Source organism: Actinia tenebrosa, unplaced genomic scaffold (genome assembly GCF_029948245.1).
Source record: "Actinia tenebrosa isolate PJP-AT-01 unplaced genomic scaffold, QUT_ActTen_1.0 PGA_scaffold9__36_contigs__length_13948895, whole genome shotgun sequence".
Classification (NCBI taxonomy): Eukaryota; Metazoa; Cnidaria; class Anthozoa; order Actiniaria; family Actiniidae; genus Actinia; species Actinia tenebrosa.
This window is the reverse complement of record NW_028292586.1, coordinates 1823733-1844448: the sequence shown is the minus strand read 5'-3', so window position 1 is coordinate 1844448 and position 20716 is coordinate 1823733. Positions and strand designations below refer to the sequence as shown.

General features: G+C 36.2%; 2 protein-coding genes across 3 annotated transcripts; both read right to left on the bottom strand.

Annotated features, from left to right (window-relative positions):
• Positions 1-18: 18 nt before the first annotated feature.
• Positions 19-14120, bottom strand: LOC116297704 (uncharacterized). Of its 2 annotated transcripts, none has more exons than XM_031705987.2 (13): positions 13949-14120; positions 8739-8832; positions 8221-8352; positions 7399-7606; positions 6961-7102; positions 6129-6299; positions 5715-5892; positions 5156-5202; positions 4604-4766; positions 3630-3710; positions 2956-3050; positions 2355-2421; positions 19-1820 (listed from the first exon to the last, which is right to left on the bottom strand). In XM_031705987.2, the coding sequence occupies exons 1-13, from the start codon at positions 14017-14019 to the stop codon at positions 1695-1697; spliced, it is 1575 nt and encodes a 524-aa protein (XP_031561847.2). In that variant the 5' UTR covers positions 14020-14120; the 3' UTR covers positions 19-1694. The 2 variants fall into 2 exon arrangements, with proteins under 2 accessions (XP_031561847.2, XP_031561846.2); XM_031705986.2 differs by lacking the exon at positions 13949-14120 and adding an exon at positions 10890-11102.
• A 3569-nt stretch (positions 14121-17689) lies between these two features.
• LOC116297702 (palmitoyltransferase ZDHHC12-B-like) lies at positions 17690-20595 on the bottom strand. Its single transcript, XM_031705984.2, has 4 exons — positions 20468-20595; positions 20235-20389; positions 19512-19801; positions 17690-18970 (listed from the first exon to the last, which is right to left on the bottom strand). Exons 1-4 carry the CDS (start codon positions 20562-20564, stop codon positions 18658-18660), a joined length of 855 nt encoding a protein of 284 aa, XP_031561844.2. The 5' UTR covers positions 20565-20595; the 3' UTR covers positions 17690-18657.
• Positions 20596-20716: the final 121 nt, after the last annotated feature.

Below are 20716 nucleotides of genomic sequence, written 5' to 3'. Positions count from 1 at the left end.
ACAAAAATATTACAAACGTTTAAGTTTTTAAATTATATTTTAGTTTAAAAACAAAATAAAATTAACAAGACAATAATTTGTTTAAAAAATTAAACAAATATTTAAATAAATTTCGTACAAAAATAAATCTAATCGTGATGGCCTGTGGGTCATGCACGGTCACTAATTTTTTTGATGAAAAAATTAAAATAAAGTATTAGTAGGAAAAAAAATTATCAAAAATTAACCAAGTCATCTAAAAGAAGATTATTCGGTACCTTTTGATACATGGAACTTTTGGTATATAGACTAAAGTCCTTATTGGTTTAAATTGTTGAAGTATTGAAATGAAATGAAAAAATATATTTAAAATTCTATTAAAGTGCTACTACGACGAAAATTGCTCAAACTTGGATTCAGCTGAAACTTCCTAAGAATACTCTTTAAAGGTCCAATAATCACTGTATGAAGTGTTTTCTCGATATTCAGGACGAAAGTATGATATTTTTACGATTATTTTTTGGAGTCTGTGACGTCATACACTCAACATCGAACATCGCTCCATACATTTCTTTGTAGTTTATGATCAAAATATCAGTAGTAAAGGGAGAAAGAAATACCCAAACACCCCAAAATATAAATTATAGTCACAAGTAATGTGAAATAAGCACATTAGCCACCCTTTGGGCTTCATAGGAATAAAATAAATTAAGGATTTATATACAAAGAAATATATGTAGCAATGTTTGATGTTGAGTGTATGACGTCACAGACTCCAAAAAATAATCGTAAAAATATCATACTTTCGTACTGAATATCGAGAAAACACTTCATACAGTGATTATTGGACCTTTAAAGAGTATTTTTAGGAAGTTTCAGCTGAATCCAAGTTTGAGCGATTTTCGTCGTAGTAGCACTTTAAAAGTTATTAACCAAAACATCTTAGAAAAGTTTTGTTACATTTCATTTTTAAGTATGAAATTAAAATTTATGATTGAATGTCTTGGAAATGATAAAAGATGTTAAAAATTTAGATATAACACCATGTCTATTAGAGTGGGTTGTGCCCACCTGGCAATATTATCTAAGTAATCAGCTTTTCTGTGTTGTGATTGGACAAGAAGTGGAAGCCATTCCACTGTTATATAATGTGCAACTGTGATGGGAAGCCATTCTTGTGTTCTAGTATGCTCATTGCAATTAATGGAAACCATTTCAGTGTTCAAGTATATCTTGTCCCAACTACTTGGAAGCCATTTTGGTGCTACTAATGTCCCACGGCAACTATAATGTGAAGCCCTTTTAGTCTTCTGTTTGTTCATTGCAATTAATGGAAACCATTTCGCCGCAACTACTTGGAAGCCATTTTGGTGCTATATAAGTTCCCACTACAAATATAATAGGAAGCCATTCTAACTAGTTGGAAGCCATTCCATTATGTGATAATCTTGCAACTTACGCGAAACCATTTCATTGTAGCATACTTGACTCAGGAAGCCACTTAAGCGCTTTGTTCCATTCTGTAATCCATGTCCATTGTTCTTTTTTGTTTGTTTGTATGTATGGGTAAAAAATATCATTTGTTTGATTCTTGTATTGATTGACATGTTAATACTTGAGCCATTTTGTAGAGAATGAATATTTGTACAAGTTCCTTAAGTTCCTCATTCACTAAACCAGTTTATGTGAGTTGTATATAATAGTGCTTGGTGATCTTAAACCTCTTCATTGGGGTCCTGCATGTTGTGTGGGATGGGACATCGCAAGTCTGGGCAGCCATCGAGCTCATCCTCTGTTGATTCACCTGAATCTGATTGTTCATCAGGGAGTAGAAGTTCCTCCTAAAATTATACAAGAAAGAAATGGATTTTTGATGCTAAATATGTTAATGCATTGTTGATGGTGAAGTTGATAGTGGTGATGATGATGTTGATGGGGGTGGTGATAGATGGTGACAATGGTGATGATGATAATGATAGTGATAAGGATGATGATAATGATGGTGATGATAATGGTGGTGATGCCGATGATGGTTATTCTTGTGATGGCGATGATGATGGTGATGTTGATGAAGATTATGGTATTTCACAACCATCACTCCCCATACGTGGCTCTTCCGTGAGGTTCCCTCCACATGCACTACCACTACATTCTATATTTAAAACATACACTGTACAACGCAACCTCAACTCACATGTTGATCTATACAGAGTGAGGAAAACCAGAGAACCCGGAGAATAATCCTTGTGGAAAGGGAGAGAACAACATATCAAACAACTTAAACTCAGCTCACATATGCAATTCAGAAAAGATTCAAAACATGAGAACCAAATTTAATTTCTATCCCATTCATCCACTTTCATTTTATTGTCTACCTTATCTCGTGTATATTTAAACGTCTTCAACCTGATTGGTTCGTCAGGGTTGCCATAGCGAATCAAACTGTGGAATAGAAACAATTAAAAAAATTACAAATTATTATCCTGTAAATATGAGCATAGGCACCTAAACGTCATGTACGAAGAAGGAAGCGAAAGTTCTTTCTAATAGACTGTATTTGACGAGGTGTAATATTTCACCATTTCAAACCACGTGTCATTTCCTATAGTATCATTTCGTTGTTTAGCAGTTGTACATAAGAAGACATGAAAATCAATACAACTCAAACAATCTTATTCCCAAGAGAATAACACGTCGTACACCAAGCTTTTCACTTTGTAAGTTGCTTAAGCACTCAAGAAGCTAGAGTCGCAGGAGGCATAACCGAGTGCGACTCTTACGCTTCCTTCATGCTTAGCAGCCTTCCGCGTGCGCCCAATTCTCTTATTTTCTAGGGAAAGACGTGCTCTGTTATGTGAAAACATCACAACAAGATGAATAAGGTGTTTTTAGCTATTTGATCATTTGTTTTCCCAGGAAGAAGAACAGTAGTGGCTAGCGCACACAATCACATGACACGAAGGGTGGGGCACTCACGTGGTTCTTGTCCAATAAGGTTTTTCCTCAAGTTCCCAGTCACAGAATAAGATCAGATAAAGAATAAACGTCTTGAGTGTGATGATGCCCACGTGCTGAGAAAAAAGAATTGAAGTTAGTCGATGATTATGTCGATGATATAATAGAATAGTGGTGGTGATGATGATGACATAATATTGGTGATGATGATGATGATGATGATAGAATAGTGGTGATGATGATAGAATAGTGATGATGATGATGATGATGACAATATTGGTGATGATGATGATGATGATGATAGAATAGTGGTGACGAAGATGATATAATAGAATAGTGGTGATGATGATGATGATAGAATAGTGGTGATGATGATGATGATGATATAATATCGGTGATGATGATGATGATAGAATAGTGGTGATGATGATGATGATGATAGAATAGTGGTGATGATGATGATGATGATGATGATGATAATGATGACATAATAGTGGTGCACGTGGTGGTGGTGATGATGATGATGATGATATAATAGTGGTGACGATGATGATATAATAGTGGTGATGATGATAATGATAACGTAATAGTGGTGCACGTGGTGATGATGATGATGATTACATAACAAGTGAACAACGTGTCAAAGAATGTCTATGATCAACGAATGCAAACTTCTTTTCTTTCAAACTACTTACAGCGCCTGCACACTTGTGATTGTTAGGAGTTGGGCTCTCGGACATCATGCCATGTGAACACAAAACTTTGGATTTCAAAGCCTGATGCATAAAACAACAAAAAGCAAATAATTGTAAGCATTTCAATAAGTCGCTATCAAGAGAAGTCATCTCTGGTCACGTGTGGAATTTTACCAGCTGAACTTATTTATAGAAATTTATAAAATACCTGTTATGAATCTCGCGTTCTGATTGGTTGGGAGAGCGTACTTTATGAGAACACAGCACACACGCCCGCACTTTCTATTTTGACATTCGTATTCAAAATAATGGTCACGCTAAATTTGTATTTTTATATATATAAAAAAAAAAACGCTTGCTGTGCTGTATGTAGCTTTGGAGGACTTGGGGATCAGCACGAGAGAAGTGTTGAGATATATTACACCACACGACGTGCTTCTCCTAACACCTCTATTGTGTTTTGCCTACCACGCGTGCTCATAACTAGCGCGTGTTTTCTTTTTCTTCAGCAAATGGATGATTGCGCACGGGGACAGTGTTGGCCTATCAATCTGAAGGCTGGTAAATAGAGGATATTACATGGGTGCGCGGAGATACGAAAATTATCTTCGAGTGTTGAAAAGATCTCTCACGAGTGAGCGCAGCGAACGATAGAGAGATTTTCAACACAAGAAGATAAATTTCGTATCTCCAAGCGCCCATGTAATATTCTGTTTATTATATAATTATATAATATAATTATATGAGAATCATTCTGATGACTGATACCAGTAATTTAAAATGATACATTAAAAAGAGAAAAGTAGGATTAAGAGGGGAAATTAAAAAAAAACCAAAAAAAACCGCGGGAAATGACAGCGAGAAAAATGGGAAATAAAGGACAGCGAAAAAATAGAAGAAAGGGAAATGAATGAAATGAGGAGGTAAATAAAAGAGAGAAAGGAAAGAAAGATAAACAATAACATGCAACGTACCGGATTTACTAGGAACCTCGTGTAGTCGAACTCGTCCACCCCTTTGCAACTTTCCACGATAAACTCACTAGGGTCTCTCTGTGCGATGTGGCAATTACCCAGCAATCTCTCGCCTTTTCGTATCCTGAACTTTCCAGAATTGGACTCGAGGACGAAACTTTTACTATACGACAATATGAGGCATTGGTTAGTCATTGTACGCGTGAATAGATTACTATTAATAGACGTCGCTTCCGATAATATCTGTGTTTTGATTAGAGGGCAACTAACATTTGTAAGCTTGGAGGACTTTCTTGATTTCTGGTTTCGTTCAGTAGAAGTAGTGTAATAGGATATACTTTGTGGAGTTATTTTGACATGTTTTGACTTAAGAGTCGATAGCTGCACATTGATTGCCCCCCAGTCAGCCTTAAAGAGTCATGTGTTTGATAGTAAGAAAGTGCAATGTGCTGTTTTTTTACTGAGAAAAATCTCACAGTCGAAAGCGCTCGCTCTGCAAAGAACGGTCGGTTGAGTAGTGTATAAAATGGAATGAATAGAATAAACACTCACCGTGCTTTAGCAAAGTAAAGAGCGACAGGAGGGTGAATTCGTAACACCTGTAATCATAATCAAATACAACCATTTACAATGATTTATAGGAATAGCAGGGGAAGGGGTGGGAAGGGGGTTGACAGAGGTAAACGTGAATAGAGCAGTATTCGTGTGACGGTGAATAATTTTATGTGGTCGTGCAATGGCCGTGACGATACTATGTCTGAGCATTCTGATTGGATGACCAGTGAATTCGTGCGACGTGATTGGCTTGATCATCAAATGTCATATCACAATATAGAATAATAATAATAATAATAATGATAATAATAATAATAATAATATCACTTCAATTTCGTCCAGTGAGGTATCACTATCATAAATATGAATGGCCTCTCGTGGGAAAGGTCCACAATCGGACATGCGCAATGAAGCCACTATGCAATTGCTCACAATCTCGTTCCCAAAGCCTATATTCCTTAGTGCGCATGCTCAAGATTGTCTCATAACCTAGAGCTCCTAGATTCCCAGTAAGTGGAGCTCTGGGTACGAGATTTGACGATACACTAAATCTTACCTCCATAGTAAAAGCGTCCAGTTTCTTCATCTTTTTTAGAGTTTTTAGGTTCAACCCTATCGTCCCCAGGTGTGTCTTGATCTCCTGTCGAAGCTCGTCTTTTTCTTTTTCACTCATTATTGATATACGAGCAGCCGCTGACCTCATAGCTGCGCCTGTTCCGGGTCCAGCGTTAAAACTATGAAGGAAAATAAGGATTTTTGTCATGATGAGACGCTCAATAAAGAATTTGACCCAACACAAAATCAAGAAAAGGATTCTGAGATCATGATTAATTTTTAGTATTTAGTCCGACAAGCGGCCCTCTGGCGTTGGGGAGATTGGGGCGAATGAATTTCCTCGCCTCAATCCCCCAACAGCAGAGTCCAATACGCAGGCTAGAGCTATTTTAAACATCTTCCCTCAAAATCTTACTTTAACATCCATAATATCTCAAGCACAGCTTCCTCCTCGCTCAATCCATATTTCGCCGCTGTCTTGTAGATACGGTCGATGTTTGGCGAGTTAGCAATGGACGCCTGTAGATGTTCAAAGGCTCCTAATGCAATTCTGTGTTTTCCTTTTGGTTGTCCTTTACAGTCTTTTCTAAGTATAGAAGCAGCTGAACTGTTATTTAACTGTTCAATAATCGGTTTGCAATCATTCGAAAGAGAAGGAATTATGAAATAGCTGCTATAAATCTCGCATTCTTATTGGTTGGGAGCGCGTGCTTTAAGTTATGAGAGCAAACAGCGCGCGCGCGCCCTTGTATTTTATAAAAGAAATAAATAACTTTGCTAACTGTGCTGTGTGGAGTTATGAAGCACTTGGGGATTTGGAAGAACACTCGAGAAGTGTCGAGAAGCACTCCGCTACGCGTCTTGCTTCTCCGAACACTTCTCTCGTGTGTTTTTCCTATCCCCGCGCGCTTTATAACTTCACACAACACGAGCGCGCTATTTCTTCAATAACAAAAGACGTTGGATGATGTAACAAAAAAAGCGGTCATTTGAATTATACAAGAAACATGGCCACCATGTTGGATGATAACAAAGACATTGTCTCCATGCTGAATGATGTAACAAAAGACATGGCGGCCATGTTGGATCGCATAACAAAACGTTGGCCTCCATTAGTTAAAAACTCAAACAACGCAGAACGTAGACATTTTGATTAACGCAACAAAAATAGTAAAGCTTGGAACTGCGGAAAGTATTCCGGGTTGTGGAATTCATACGAAAATATCATTCAATTATTAAGAACCTACTTAGTTTTCTTCAAGACTTCAAAGCGCCAGTTTAAGAATGCTTCACCATCCAGTCTTATTCCCAAGAGGGTCTCGCTCATGATATCACTGGACAGTAACAGGATTCTCTCTTCCCATTCTTCTTGAGTTGCGGTGCCTTTCCCTAAAAGGAATAGAAAGAAAAACTAAATTATTAATTATTTGTATTCTTCTGAAAAAAATTATTCTTGTCTCTTCGTTCTTCGAGGAACAACTTTCCTCCCGTCCAAAACTTCAGGTTTGCACTTTATGTATCCTTTTCGCCACAAAAAAGCGTAACAGGTTTTGCAGTCCCCTGATAAGGCTAACGATAGATCGAACTGGAATTTAGAAGTTGATTTTTGCAGAGGGGGAAAAAATAAAAAAAACCCCGGAGAACTCTACTCAAAATTTAAATCTCGTATTTCTAGTCAAATTTACCTTCCTTAAAGTTCCATTTAATCAGATGTTCCGGCATGATGTCAAGGATCGTTGGTAAAAGCGTCTGCATCTTCATACTCCTCGCTATCTTGATGAGGAATTCTTTCTGTTTTATGTGCTGTTCACCATTAGTGAACATGGATGGTATGTAGCCATCCAGAAGATCTTTGTTGAATCGAAAATTGCCGAATCCTGGTTCTTTCTCGACCTGTACAATATATGTGTTATTATTGTTTGTGTTTTTGCGCCTGGGGGTAAGTGGGGCGAGAGAAGAAGGAGGAGAGTTTGAAGGAAGGGAAGTGGACGAAATAGGTAGGTATGGACGATATTCAAGAATACACCCCAGTAGCAACAACAATTGGTATCATTAGCAAAGATTATAACAGCGACGAAAAGGATAAAAACAGAAGACGACAAAGAGACAAGAAGACGAATAGGCCGGCCAACAAAGGAAAGAAGGGATGGATCCAGGATTTTTCTAGTGGAGGGGGGGGTGAATCATCCAGGATTTTCGTTTTAGGAGGGGGTGTACCTAGCCTTCTTCGCAGACGTTGTCCTTCGCAGACGTTAAAAGAAGCGTTGCGTGACGACCCTAACAACGTCTGCGAAGGAGGCTAGCCGGGTGCACCCTTTGCTTACAAAATCAAACACCAATAATACAATAAATATCAGCTCATCTAAGGAAAGGTGGGGGGGACCCCTGCACCCTCCACTAGATCCTCCCCTGGAAAGAAAAATAGAAGGTATAAAATACCACACGGCGACAAAAGCACACACGCAAAATATTTAAAGAATTTTCCAAGTGTCAGTCAATAATCGTACCTTGTTTGTATCGAACAGAGCCTTGATGCCTTTAAAGTCAATGACTGCGATGTAAGGAGCTCCGAAAAAGTTGCACCTGAATACGTTACTGTTGTAGAGATCGGACTGTTGTAAGAAGAATAGATGACCATTCTGTAGAAAGAAATATTGATTCTTTAGTTGGTAGGAACTCATCAATATAGCAATCACTATATACTTTATCACAAAGAGTCAGGTCAGTTACGCTCACCGTCAGGAATACATTCACGATCAACATCACGAACATATCCCGAAGACGTTCACGATCAACATCACGAACATATACCGAAGACGTTCACGATCAACATCACGGACGTGTTTATAATCACAGTCATTAATGCCGTCACGAAAACGTCCCGAAAACGTTCAAGATCAACATCACGAACACGTCAGTCCCGAGCAAGTTTACGATCACAGTCGCGAAATGTTCACGATCACCATCACGAAAACATCCCGAACACGATAATTTCACGATGATAACAATATAAATAAGTACACACCTTGACTAATTTAACGACTTGAAAGAGCTTGTGTCTGTGGGATCCTGGAATTGGACTCAAACCCTCGTCCAGTCCATTCATCAACACCCTCTGACTAAAATACAAGTATTCAGGCACAATTTAGACTCGTTTCGTTTAGAGTGCAAACAATATAACGTAACCGTGAAACTTTAGCAATACTAAATAGCACAATTTCATGCAAATTCCATTGTTTTCTTTTGTTTAATTAGCACTATTTTGTACTATTTAGTAATAAGTGTTTCACGAATTAATTGTTTGCTCTCTACTCCCTCTTTCGTTTACTCAAAAATTAGGCTAAAGGGAGAGGAGGGGAGTGGATGGGTGGGGAGGGAGGGGAACATTGTCTCAGAGTCTTTTTTTTTTTGACCTCAATGATCAAGTGGCATTCTTTCTAGCTTTGGCGAAGACTGTAATGTCTGCAAGGCCTGTAATAGACTGAAGCACCAAATTTTTGGATTGCGTAGCAAGACCTGAGGGGGTAGGGCTAAGGAGGGAGCTTAGAGGAAAAGGGCCCTTCCCTTAAACTCCGATTATGTACGCCGGACTATGCCCACTACCATGGCTCTCGATAAAGTAATTAATTAAAGGATTAGATCATTGTTTATTTAAAAGCTAAATACATGCTGAGGCAATTAATTGTCTGCATAGAACAAGTATAAAAAGGATGGAAATAAGTGATAAAACTCATGTCACTCACGATCTAAACCAAGTTTTGGTTCGACAACTTTCGTGTCGCACTGACTGTTTATCGATTGGTTTCTTCGTATTTGAAGTAATCGATACAGGTTCGAAAGTACCGAATGCGTAGGTGTATATGACTAACAAGACTGAACAAGAATATATCTTAAATATTTTCAAGATAAACATTTAAATTACAAATTCCAGGCGAAGAACTCAACCGGGCTACATAGATATAAAAAAGCTAAACGAACCAAGCAGTTGTGGCATGGTGTCAAACGATTAACAATACGACAATTTTTGCCTCAACTCGTTTTGTATTTGTTTGTTGCACTGAACAGAAAAGCGATTCGACAGGTCCTTACAGAATTCAAAATGTTTATCACGAATATTCTTTAGGTCTCTAAGTTCTCTAAGGTATATTTACAGCACAGTTACGGACTAATAGAACAATAAACTAATGACATTCCTTTACCTAGTACGTATGACTGGGGTAGTATAAAAAATCATCAAGTGTAACCCTTCTGACTATAACGCGAAAATTGCGGGGGAGAACGTTTTTGATGACAAAGACATAAACTATTTTTTTTGGATTGTAATGAAAAGTAAATGCTGTACTAATGGAAATAAAGATTTACTAAGCCGCATAAAAATAAGGTTAGAATGAAGACTAGATTGAAGTTAGTTATAAATGATCATAAAGCCAAACAAATGTAAAATTTTAGAGGCTTCTTATAAGGAAATATTTTACCCCGCGAACCTAAGCGTCGCTAAACGGAAAATCCAGCGAATTCGGAATATGTAAGAAAATATACCTAAACATAACTTTAATGTAAACAATTCAAGTGATAAAAATTAATTAACTAAAATATTACGTATATGTCACAATGGAACAAAAAAAAAACCAACAAACTAACCAAAAACCTCAAACATAACACTGGAAAAATAAAATTTGATAAATATATTGTCTTTGTTTAGAAGAATAGACTTAATCTATTCGATCTTGCTTGGCTGGTCATGATTGCCTTCACAGAGATGACGTGACTGTATTGCGCCTCCGCTAGCTCATCTAAATCGACAAGCAACTCAAATCACCCATAGATTTTCGAAGATTTTGCTAAATTTATAAATCGACTCCTAGATAGATTCAATATTTTGAATTTTTGACTATAAATATAGCTTTAAAATAACACGTGGTTCAGACGGTGTTGAGCTGCGTTGAAAAGACAAGTACTTCGATGTCAATCTTCGATAAAATTGACTTCGTAGTTCCAAAGTTCATCAACTTGTCTCAGCAAAACTTTGGCAACATATTCAAATTTCATGAAGTAGGTACTTCGCTCAATTAGTAAACGTTTCTATTCTAAGGTTTCTATTCAGGAAGCTTACTGTAATTTAATATATGAGTCATGGAATATTTTAGTAAATCGGAAATATATTCGGATCGCCTACCTCGATAGTCCTCGCTCCAACCATCTTCCTTGCTTCGCTTTAGAGTTCTTCTTTTTAGCGTCCGCGGCCGGAGCAACACGACCCGACTCCAAAGTTGCGGTTTTTTTATTTCCAAACATCAAGTTTGAGCTTCACGAAAGCCTTGTGTACAAGAGAATGAATGTTTTGAACGTATCGCTTCTCGAGGTATATAACATTGACACGGATCATTTGATTTGGAGTTGATTGATTGATTGATTGTTCAACGACACTTTGTTAGTTACCGTTGCTATGCAGTGTCAAAAATACACTCGATTTCACAAGAAACGTGCAATAATGAAAATGATACAAAATAAAAAATGGTAAAACTTAAAAATTCAAACTTCTTGTAAAAAAACTTTAACGTTTGGGATTTGTTTACTAGCACTTGATTTACGAAATTTTCAGAATTTTATTACTGTCTTCGTTCGGGAATTTAGACTGCAGACAGCTGTTTCTTAATAGAGCACTTGGAGTTTGAAGTGATATATTTTACATCATTGATCTGTTATAATACGGGCGGAATGCGTCACGCAAGACAGAAATAAAGTATTATGAGTAGTGCGTTACGACCAATCAGCTGGAGCTAATCAGCTGACTAAGATGTTCGTCAAACTTTCCAAGTACTATATGCATGTTCCTTTTCTATGGCTGTTTGTATAAAAACATAAAAAAATCAGGTCTCTGGCAATGCGAAATGTAATTTCCTATTGTCGTAGGATCACCCACCAAAGGTTCATCACTAGGAGCGTTATTTTGCCAATATAGGCTGTTTCGTTGAGAATTGGGATCCTTCGTCTGCATATACCGCAAACCTATTGTAATTTTTGCTAACTTAGAGTATTTCGATGTTTCTATTGAATTGATTACGTAATCTGTATCCGGTGCCTGCGGAGGAAGCCGGGAATTTGTAATCAGGACTCCCGCTAAGGATCCCTGGCTTGAGACTCCTAAAATGATTAGATCGCATGACTAAACGAGGAGGGGCATGTGAATAGAAAGCGTTGCTTGCTTGATTTATTTATATATTTACATAACTTTATCCATGACAATCATCTAAGTTCCTAAGCAGTTATGGAAGGGGTAAGCACAACAGAGCTTTGGATCCAAATTAAGTGCACCCCAACAAAAAAATGAAATTATAAAAGCAACAACCAAATACGAATAATGATAAACTCTAAGTGAATAAATCGAGTGAAGACATCAGTACTGTAGATCTAGGATTTTGTAATCATAATCATTAGTAGTTCATTAAAGTTCATTGTTTTTGATTATTCTTCGAAGTAGAATGGATACAGACTAGTTAAATTATAAATTTTTGGAGAGGATATCACGTGTTGAGCAGCACTTTGGACAGATTGATGACATCAACATGCTCGGCCACAGCAGAGACGTAGTTGCCTAACATTCTTCCTGAACTGATTGCCTGAAGAGGTGAGGATTGATATAGGCCTCGCTACATCTTGGAGTGGATCAAGAGATTTTTTTGTATAGTTGTAAGATAAAAGGAGTTTTATTGTTCAATACTGAAGAAGAAGGAAGAATTGATCGTATAACTGAGGAAATTGAGCGAGATTTTTCCCTTGTCCATTACTGAAGGTGTCGTTATGATGCGCTTGAACCATCACTCCTTTCCTTGCTGAATGTCGATTCATTTACCATAGCCATAAAATAGAATACTATGATAATATAAAAAATGTACTGCTCAGGGGCAGATCCAGTAATTTTAGAAGGGGGGGGGGGGGGGGGGATTACGAATGTTACCAGGAACGCGAGAAAAAGGGGGGTGACTGTTAGTAACGAAATACTGATAAGTTTGAGCAAAAGTTGTAAGAACAAATGTTACCAGGAACTCGAGAACAAGCCGGGGGGTGACTGTTAGTAACGAAATACTGATAAGTTTGAGCAAATGTTGTAAGAACAAATGTTACCAGGAACTCGAGGAAAAGGAGGGTGACTGTTACTAACAATATACTGAGAAATTTGAGCAAAAGGGTTACTAGTCACTAGTCACCCCTTTTACCATCCCTGGATCCACCACTGCTGCTAGACCTTTTGCAAATTCGCTTGAGTGACCCAAAGAAATGGCTGCAAGGCGAGGTTGTACTTGATAATATACAGTAAATGTATGAACACATCAAGTCCAACCTGGACTTGAAGCCAGTATCATGGTCACTCGATCAAGCGAATTGGCAAAACATCTCTATTGTTAAATGTTCTTTGAGTGGAACCCCGGTACTTGTTTGATTCCGGTTAGTTAGGGCACGTATATGTATTTAAGTGACGTATATTCAGTCTAAATGCGTAGTATTTGGACGAAAATAGACTAATATGTTGAGTTTAAGGATATGGAAGCAAAATAAATCGAGTGATGGTTAAAGGAAAATTGAAATACTGAATATAGTTCGCAAGCTAGATCTTTTGTTTGACTAGTTAATCTAAAGAAAAATCTGAAAGACGAAAAAAATAAAAGCAAGGAAAGAAATGAAAAGTAGACACGCCTATGCTACTATGCAACATTAATGTTCTTACTCAGTCTGCGATGCATAGACAAGACCCGTGTTGTCCCTTAAATTTAAGGAGGTTGATGAAAAGTTAAGGGTAGGAGAAGTTGGTTGGTGGGTTACCTTAAGAATAGAGCTACTAGTGAAAATGCTCAGACCACGTGCTTTCCCGCCCCCATAATAATTTAAAGAATGTTATCGCATTTAAAAGTAAAATGCAAGAAAGAATTATAGGAAAGGAAATAAAAACTATTATGAAAATCCAAATAGTTAAAAAAAACTATAATAGTTTGGGTATTGCATAGCAAACTTTTTAAAGAAACTGTAACTTTTTGAAGCTGGTCGTTACTAGAGTGCAAACAATATAACCGTGAAACTTTAGTAATACTAAATAGCACAATTTCATGGAAATTCCATTGTTTTCTATTGTTTAATGAGCATCATTTTGTACTATTTAGTAATTAGTGTTTTACGGATTAATTGTTTGCGCTCTACTGTAACCATTTATTAACAATAAATAGCTTTTAAAATTTTTACCTTAATTTTCGGTCTCCGTCTTTAAATCTCTTGAAAACACATTTGAAAGCCGCTTCAAAGCAACTCATCATTTTGCTGTTTGATGTCCTTATTATCCAAGCTAGATAATGTTATAATGTCAGGTCGTTAGCGGGGATTACTTTATATCTATACGGACACGGAAGAGTGGATTTATTTGAACTATGATATCCACAAACTTACGCGAGCTAGAAGCAAGATCTCAGCAAATGACGTAAGTCTTGTGCTTGTGGCTTAAGACAGGATGTTGATTACGACACAAAAGTCACTAAAAATTGTGCTCCAAATTGTCTATTAAAATTGTCCGAAAAATCGTCTTGCCTCGAGAAAAAGTAAAAAAGAAGGCGCTAGAATCTCTAGAACGCTGTAGAGACAAACAAGAATGCCCTTCAATTTTCGATATTGTCGTAACGGGTTTTGGTGAATGGTTACGCCGTTTTTTGCATTCCTTCATCGATATTTTTAGGAAGTTGAAATAAATTTATATTTTGGGATTAGTTTCGTATACTGTCATAAGATCGCAAGACTGAAATAGAAACGCCCTCCAGTTATCTGCAACCATTTTTGTACATATAGGAAAGATATTTTAGGACAAGTTGTCAAACGTTCTTTGTCAGTTTTAATCATTCCCTTTAAGCAAAGAGCTGAACTGTTTTTTTTTTTTTTGCAAATTCCTTTTCCGCGTTTTCGTCCATGCATCAAGAGTTCTGCGCTGCACCTCTAAGACCATACTGGTCAAAAAGAGGGATCATGGTTCGTAAAAATTGCTATATTTTGGTATTTTTGATTTGGAATTAGCTTAACGCTATTTGCACTTGAATATTTAATGAATATTGTGCTTGATAAGAAAAATACAATCAAAATATAGAAATTTTTACAACAACCCACTTTTTGACTTCTAGAGCATGCGCTGAGAGCCATGAGAGCAGTAGCTCGGAACTCTTGGTTGCATGTATTGTCGTGGCAATGACTGCTTCGCATAGCCGAGCTAAAACTAGAAGTATATAATCCCATCTCTGTGCACAGACGCGCATCCACCTACCTTACTAAATATCTTAGTTCATTAAAAGCGACATATTCGCGATATCAATATAACAGAAACGTCTAGAAATATTTCTTCCTCTTGAGCTAATGATTTATTTTTAGCTCTCATTTTATTTCATCTCTTTCATTTTTTGTTTATTCCGAATTCGTCTGTATTTAGATTGTTTTTATGTCATAAGGAAGAAATAAGTTTTTTAGCTTCAGTTGGTGCTGAAAAGGATGGGAAGCCAGAACTATAGTCACGTATCGCAAGAGTGCTTTTGTCGTCGAATGGAATATCTTTTTCTTAGTTTATTTTAAATAATTTTTATTAGTTTTTTTTTCAGTTGGCGCTGAAAAGGATGGGATGCCAGGACTATAGTCACGTATCGCAAAACAAGAGTGTTTTTGTCATTGAATGCAGTAGATAATTGGATTTTATCTCTCAAATACATTGATTACTAATAGGTTGCTATCAATAGACGTCACTTCCGGTAGTAGCTCTTTTTTAATGGCTTGTAGAATCCTGGAGGTTGTTTTGATCTCTTGTTTTTTGGTTTGACGTCGTGAAAATAGTCAAATACAATAGTTTGCAGGACTTATTTTGATATGTTTTGACTTAGCATCCGCTAGTTGCCCCCAAGTCAACCGCTTGTTTGCCCCCCAGTCAACTCCAAAAAGTCACGTGATTGATAGTAAGCAATATTATCTCGATATTTTATAAATATTTCTTTCTCGAATTTGTAGAAGAACGATAAAGTGCTGCTGAAGAAATATTTATATTTTACAACCTCCACTCCACGTACGAGGGGTAATTTTAGCCGGTATTCTTATATTTATCAAAACTTAAAACAAGCAACAAGAACAAGGAATAAAAAGAAAACGAAGAAACAAAAGGAGAAAAGCAACTAATGCCATCTTGTAACTGAAAACAAAAAGTATTTTAATAATTATTCTTTCCGTGGTTTAAAACAGTGCGTTTCTCTCTTTAGTGAGTTGATCTGAACTTTATTGCAGTTTGTCTATTGATACACTAATTGCACCTTGAAATATTTGACTGATATAGATAGTTTTACATTATAATTAAGTTTATGAGCAAACACATGAATTTACCACCAAAGTAACCACTAACAGATACAAGTTATAACCACTAACATATCAGTGCGTCACAACTAAACCACAGCTCGCCACTATCATTAGTCTTCTAGTCGACCCCGAAATAGACCTCAATAGACCTCAAGGTTGCGTGTGCATCCAAGTTGACGGACCACAAAATCGAAAACCGCAGATTCAGTAAAATTGAGAAGCCAATTTTATGTTCGATGTGATATAAAGAGGAAAATAATCAATTTATGACTTCTCAGGTGTAGAAATTTTCATAGAAATGTATGATAATTCTCATTATAAGGTCCTGTTCTGGTATCGTGGCCCGTCAAGTTCCTTAAAGCAACCTTGAGAAAACGACCAATACTCCTGTTTTGCATGTCGAAAAGTCATAAATTTTGTTCTCAAGTAATTTTTCCAGTTTGGCGTTAAAGAAAAAAGACCGTTTTGGAGGGACCGGAAGTGTTTTAAAATGCCAGACTTCCTGATGACGTCATATCAATTGATGCAAACCCTTTGGACGTCAAAGACAGGCGTCTTCTGGATAATTCAATGTAATATAAATATAATCTTAGTATTTATTAGATAGATTATATACTATACTACTTTGACGTCATCTAAAATGGCGTTTTCTGGGTAAATGTAAGATAAGTATAATCTTAGTATTAGCTATTTTATAACAAATTTTAGATAAAAATAAATAAAAATAAAAAAACTGGACACTTGAAGGATATATTTTATAATTGGCTTAAGTTCAAAACTCATTTTATATTCTCGTGCTTATTAGGTAGATTTATAGTAAAATTTGTAATCATTTTTTTATTTTTTTAATTGTAAATATTTTCTTTCATTAGGCCCTAATGAAAAGTTATCTCCCTAGTAAGATATTATTATCATTATTACTATTATATAATTTCTCTGCCAGCAGGGTAGAGTGCAAACAATATATCCGTGAAACACTAATTACTAAATTGTTCAAAATAGTGCTAATGAAACAATAGAAAATAATAGAATTAGCATAAAAGTGTGAGTTAGCATTACTAATATTTCACGATATTGTTTGCACTCTATAAGTGATTTTCAAAAACCTGTGAAATAGATATCATTAATTGGCGTGTAATAGTGAAATGACAACAAAAGGACACAATGCAATTAGGGTCTACTAATTTGTTTTAGGCTGGTGTTTATTTCAAGAGTTTATAAAAACCACTCAATCATTACTATGATTAAAATAATAATAATTATTATTATTATCATTAAAGTATTTTTCAAGTTGCAGTTCACAGTCCAGACCCAAGGTGCTCACATTCAACTTTCATATCATATGAAAATTATCTTTATTGAATCATAAGCTCCGGCATTCAACATTATGCGGACCTAAATTTGTCATAATACTGTATTACAATATTCTTCTTTTACACTGATAAAGTGCTACTGGAATTCAGGATCTAAAAAGTTTGTATCTTCTTCTTATACAGAGTCTGACATACATGTATCATTTCTCTATGTTATATTTACATCAATGTAGTCTACCCAAAATTGTATAAAATGTAGTTGGGTTGAAAAGGTTCAATCATTGAAGCTTAGAATGAAGAGTGATCTGTGTAAATATTTATTGAAGTTTTGCAGAATTTGAACATATTGATTCAAGTTATGGAACAAAACATTTGGTCACTCTTTATGTGTGTGTCTGTATGCAAACACTATTCAAATGCTCATGAAATTGTCTACCCTAAGTACCCCTTGATCTTAGCTTTGACTTTGACCATTTAATTAACCTTTTGAGCCAACAACGCTTTTTCAATATACTAGTTTTATATTAGCTAGTTGGTAGTTTAAATAAGACTTAACCTTTCGACTTGTGAAATCAACATTAGTCTAACACTGAGATACTCGTAGACAATAATACAATATAAGACTACCAATAATACAATATATATAGTTTGCTCTCTTTTCCTATGAGATGTAATGATGGAACTCATTCCATCAATAACAGCTGTTTTAGGCTTTAATAAAATTCTGATGTTTGGCTTGAAAAAAAGCTTAAAGTTTATTTTATATTCATTATTTTTATATTGCAGTTTTCAATGTTACACGAACTCAATAGCTACATGCTTGACTCTGAAGTTTGGGTTTTCTCTTCCATGAACTAAAATTGTGTAGTTTCAGAAATTATTCATACCTCCCTCCCTCAACACACAAACAGAGGAATTTTGAATTTCCGAGGGGTAGGGGTGTCAGATGAGAAAGAACAAAATTACAAAATTGCTTTGTATGGAAGAAAATTGGAATTCCAGGGTAGATTTTTAAGAAAAATCCTCCGTCGGGGTATGGATAATTTCTGGAACAACACTTGATCAGTCAAGATTTTTGACTAGCAGCAGTGAAAAACCAAACTCAATGGGAAACTAGGAACTACTGAATTTGCATAATATTGGATATTGCAGTGAGAGATGCATGCATTTTCTCATTATGCTGATAATTTCTATATTATTACATGCATTCTGTTGAAGTCTATATAAAAATGAAAAACCTAAGTATTCAACATCACATGGACAGTCAACTTATGCCCATCTATCTCTCTGTCGTAAAAGGATCTCCCATTTCTGTACTCGGCAAGAGCAGAGAAACTTATATACATTACAGATAAGCCCTTGATCAAATGGATTGTCATCCTCACTCAATGTCTTTAAGTATGAAATCCTCGATCTTGACATGTACTCCCATGTTGTCTGTGCCGTAACCATTAGATAGGTATGACAGCAAAAGAGCATAAAGACAACTATGCCGCCAAGGACTAGAATGATTAGGGCAACAATATATAATGAATTGGTCATAGCCCAGTCATACCATGATTTTTCATGGACCAATGCAAACCTGGGAAATTGAAAAAAGGAATAAATGAACAAATGGGAATTCGAAGAGATTGGTAAGCTACAGTACACATAAACTACTTGGGGTTACTCCCTTTGTTCAAGTGATAGGGGAGATCAGCAGTCCTTTTAGGGTTTACTCAAAAGTGGAATACCAACTGCTTTCCTGCCACTTGGACAGTAACCTTTATACTTCACTTACAGCGCTTTATTAGTGCATGGTTTGCTCAGAACCTCTCTGAAAATTACTGACAAAATGAAAGTGTATTTCTGGAGCAAACCAGCTTTGCAACAACAATTATCACTATCACCATCATCAAAGCCACCACCACCACCACCACCACCCACCATCATTTTGTATTTTTTGCAATATTGCTTCTGACTATCAGTTTCTGAGGGTACTCTGAGAACTACAGTACATATCTCTTTCACTGTGTGGGTTCCCTGTGTTAGGTTTGTTATTCCCATGCTTCAGATAATGTCATTATACTTTTAGACAAATATTGTGCAGTACATGAATACCACCAAAAAAAGATATTTCTTACCATATGATATACAAGGACCATCCAATAATAATGATTTGAGTCAAGAGAAAACACCAAAAAAACTTATGATTTCTTTCACCAACACAGGTGCCTAGCCAAGGGCAGTGATGGTCATATCGACGCACACATTTCCCACAATCCTCACAATGTTTTGCTCTTAAAGGTTGCATTAATGAACAGTATCCACATCTGCGTAGTCTACTTCCAAATGGTGGACTAGCAAGAATTTTACAGGATTCTTCAGCATCTTCGTCTGATTGGCTATCATTTTCTATTTCTGCTTCAGCTTTCTGAGACATGAATGAAAGGAAAACTAATCAAATGTCATAATTTCTTACAAAAAAAATATTTCTCACCAGATCCATATTCAATATATCGTAGAACTCGATCCAGTGCTTTCAAAATCTACTTGACACAACCCGGCAAATAAATGACAAAAAATAATTATAAATCAATAATAAAGGATCTTGTCTTGTCCACTACTTTTAAATACAATAAAATTCGCCGACTTCTTTATATAATTCATGAGCAACGGATTTCAAGTTTAGGATTTTGGTCGCGAATATCAAAGAAACCTTTCATTTCTGACGGGCAAGAAACCTAAGACTTCCGTGTCTAAAAATAATATCATCGTAGTGACCCCTTTACAATTAGATTCCAATTGATGAAAGTAACGTTTTGACAAAAAGAATAGGAAATCTGTTAAGTAGATTGAAGCCTTACCTCGTATGCAACTAAAATACTATTTTGGTTTCTAATTTCTAAGTAACCAGGATCAATGAAGCTTGCTACAAAATAGAAAATAAAACCAACAAAGACCAATCCGAGGAAAGAAGAAACGTAGAACCATCGTCCTTCGAAGACCGAACGCCGTAACTCTGCGAACAAAAAGAGACATTTTTATCAATCAAGTTATTGTTTAAGGAAAACTTGTGGTCAAATGGATTGTTACTTACCTGTGTCTTTAAGAAGTAAGATTAAAACGACTCCTATTGTGATGAAGACGTGGACTATCCGAGAGACAAATCTTTCTTGCCAGTGTTTGGCTGCCATGTTTACATGACCGTCTTTTTGTTACGAGGAATCGAACACGGACACTTGACTGGGTTCCAGTCTATCTGCTTCGAAACTACCGTGGGGGGAGGGGATGGGATAGAATGAAAATTCATACAAGAAAAATAAATTTGTAAGCGACTTCAATATTG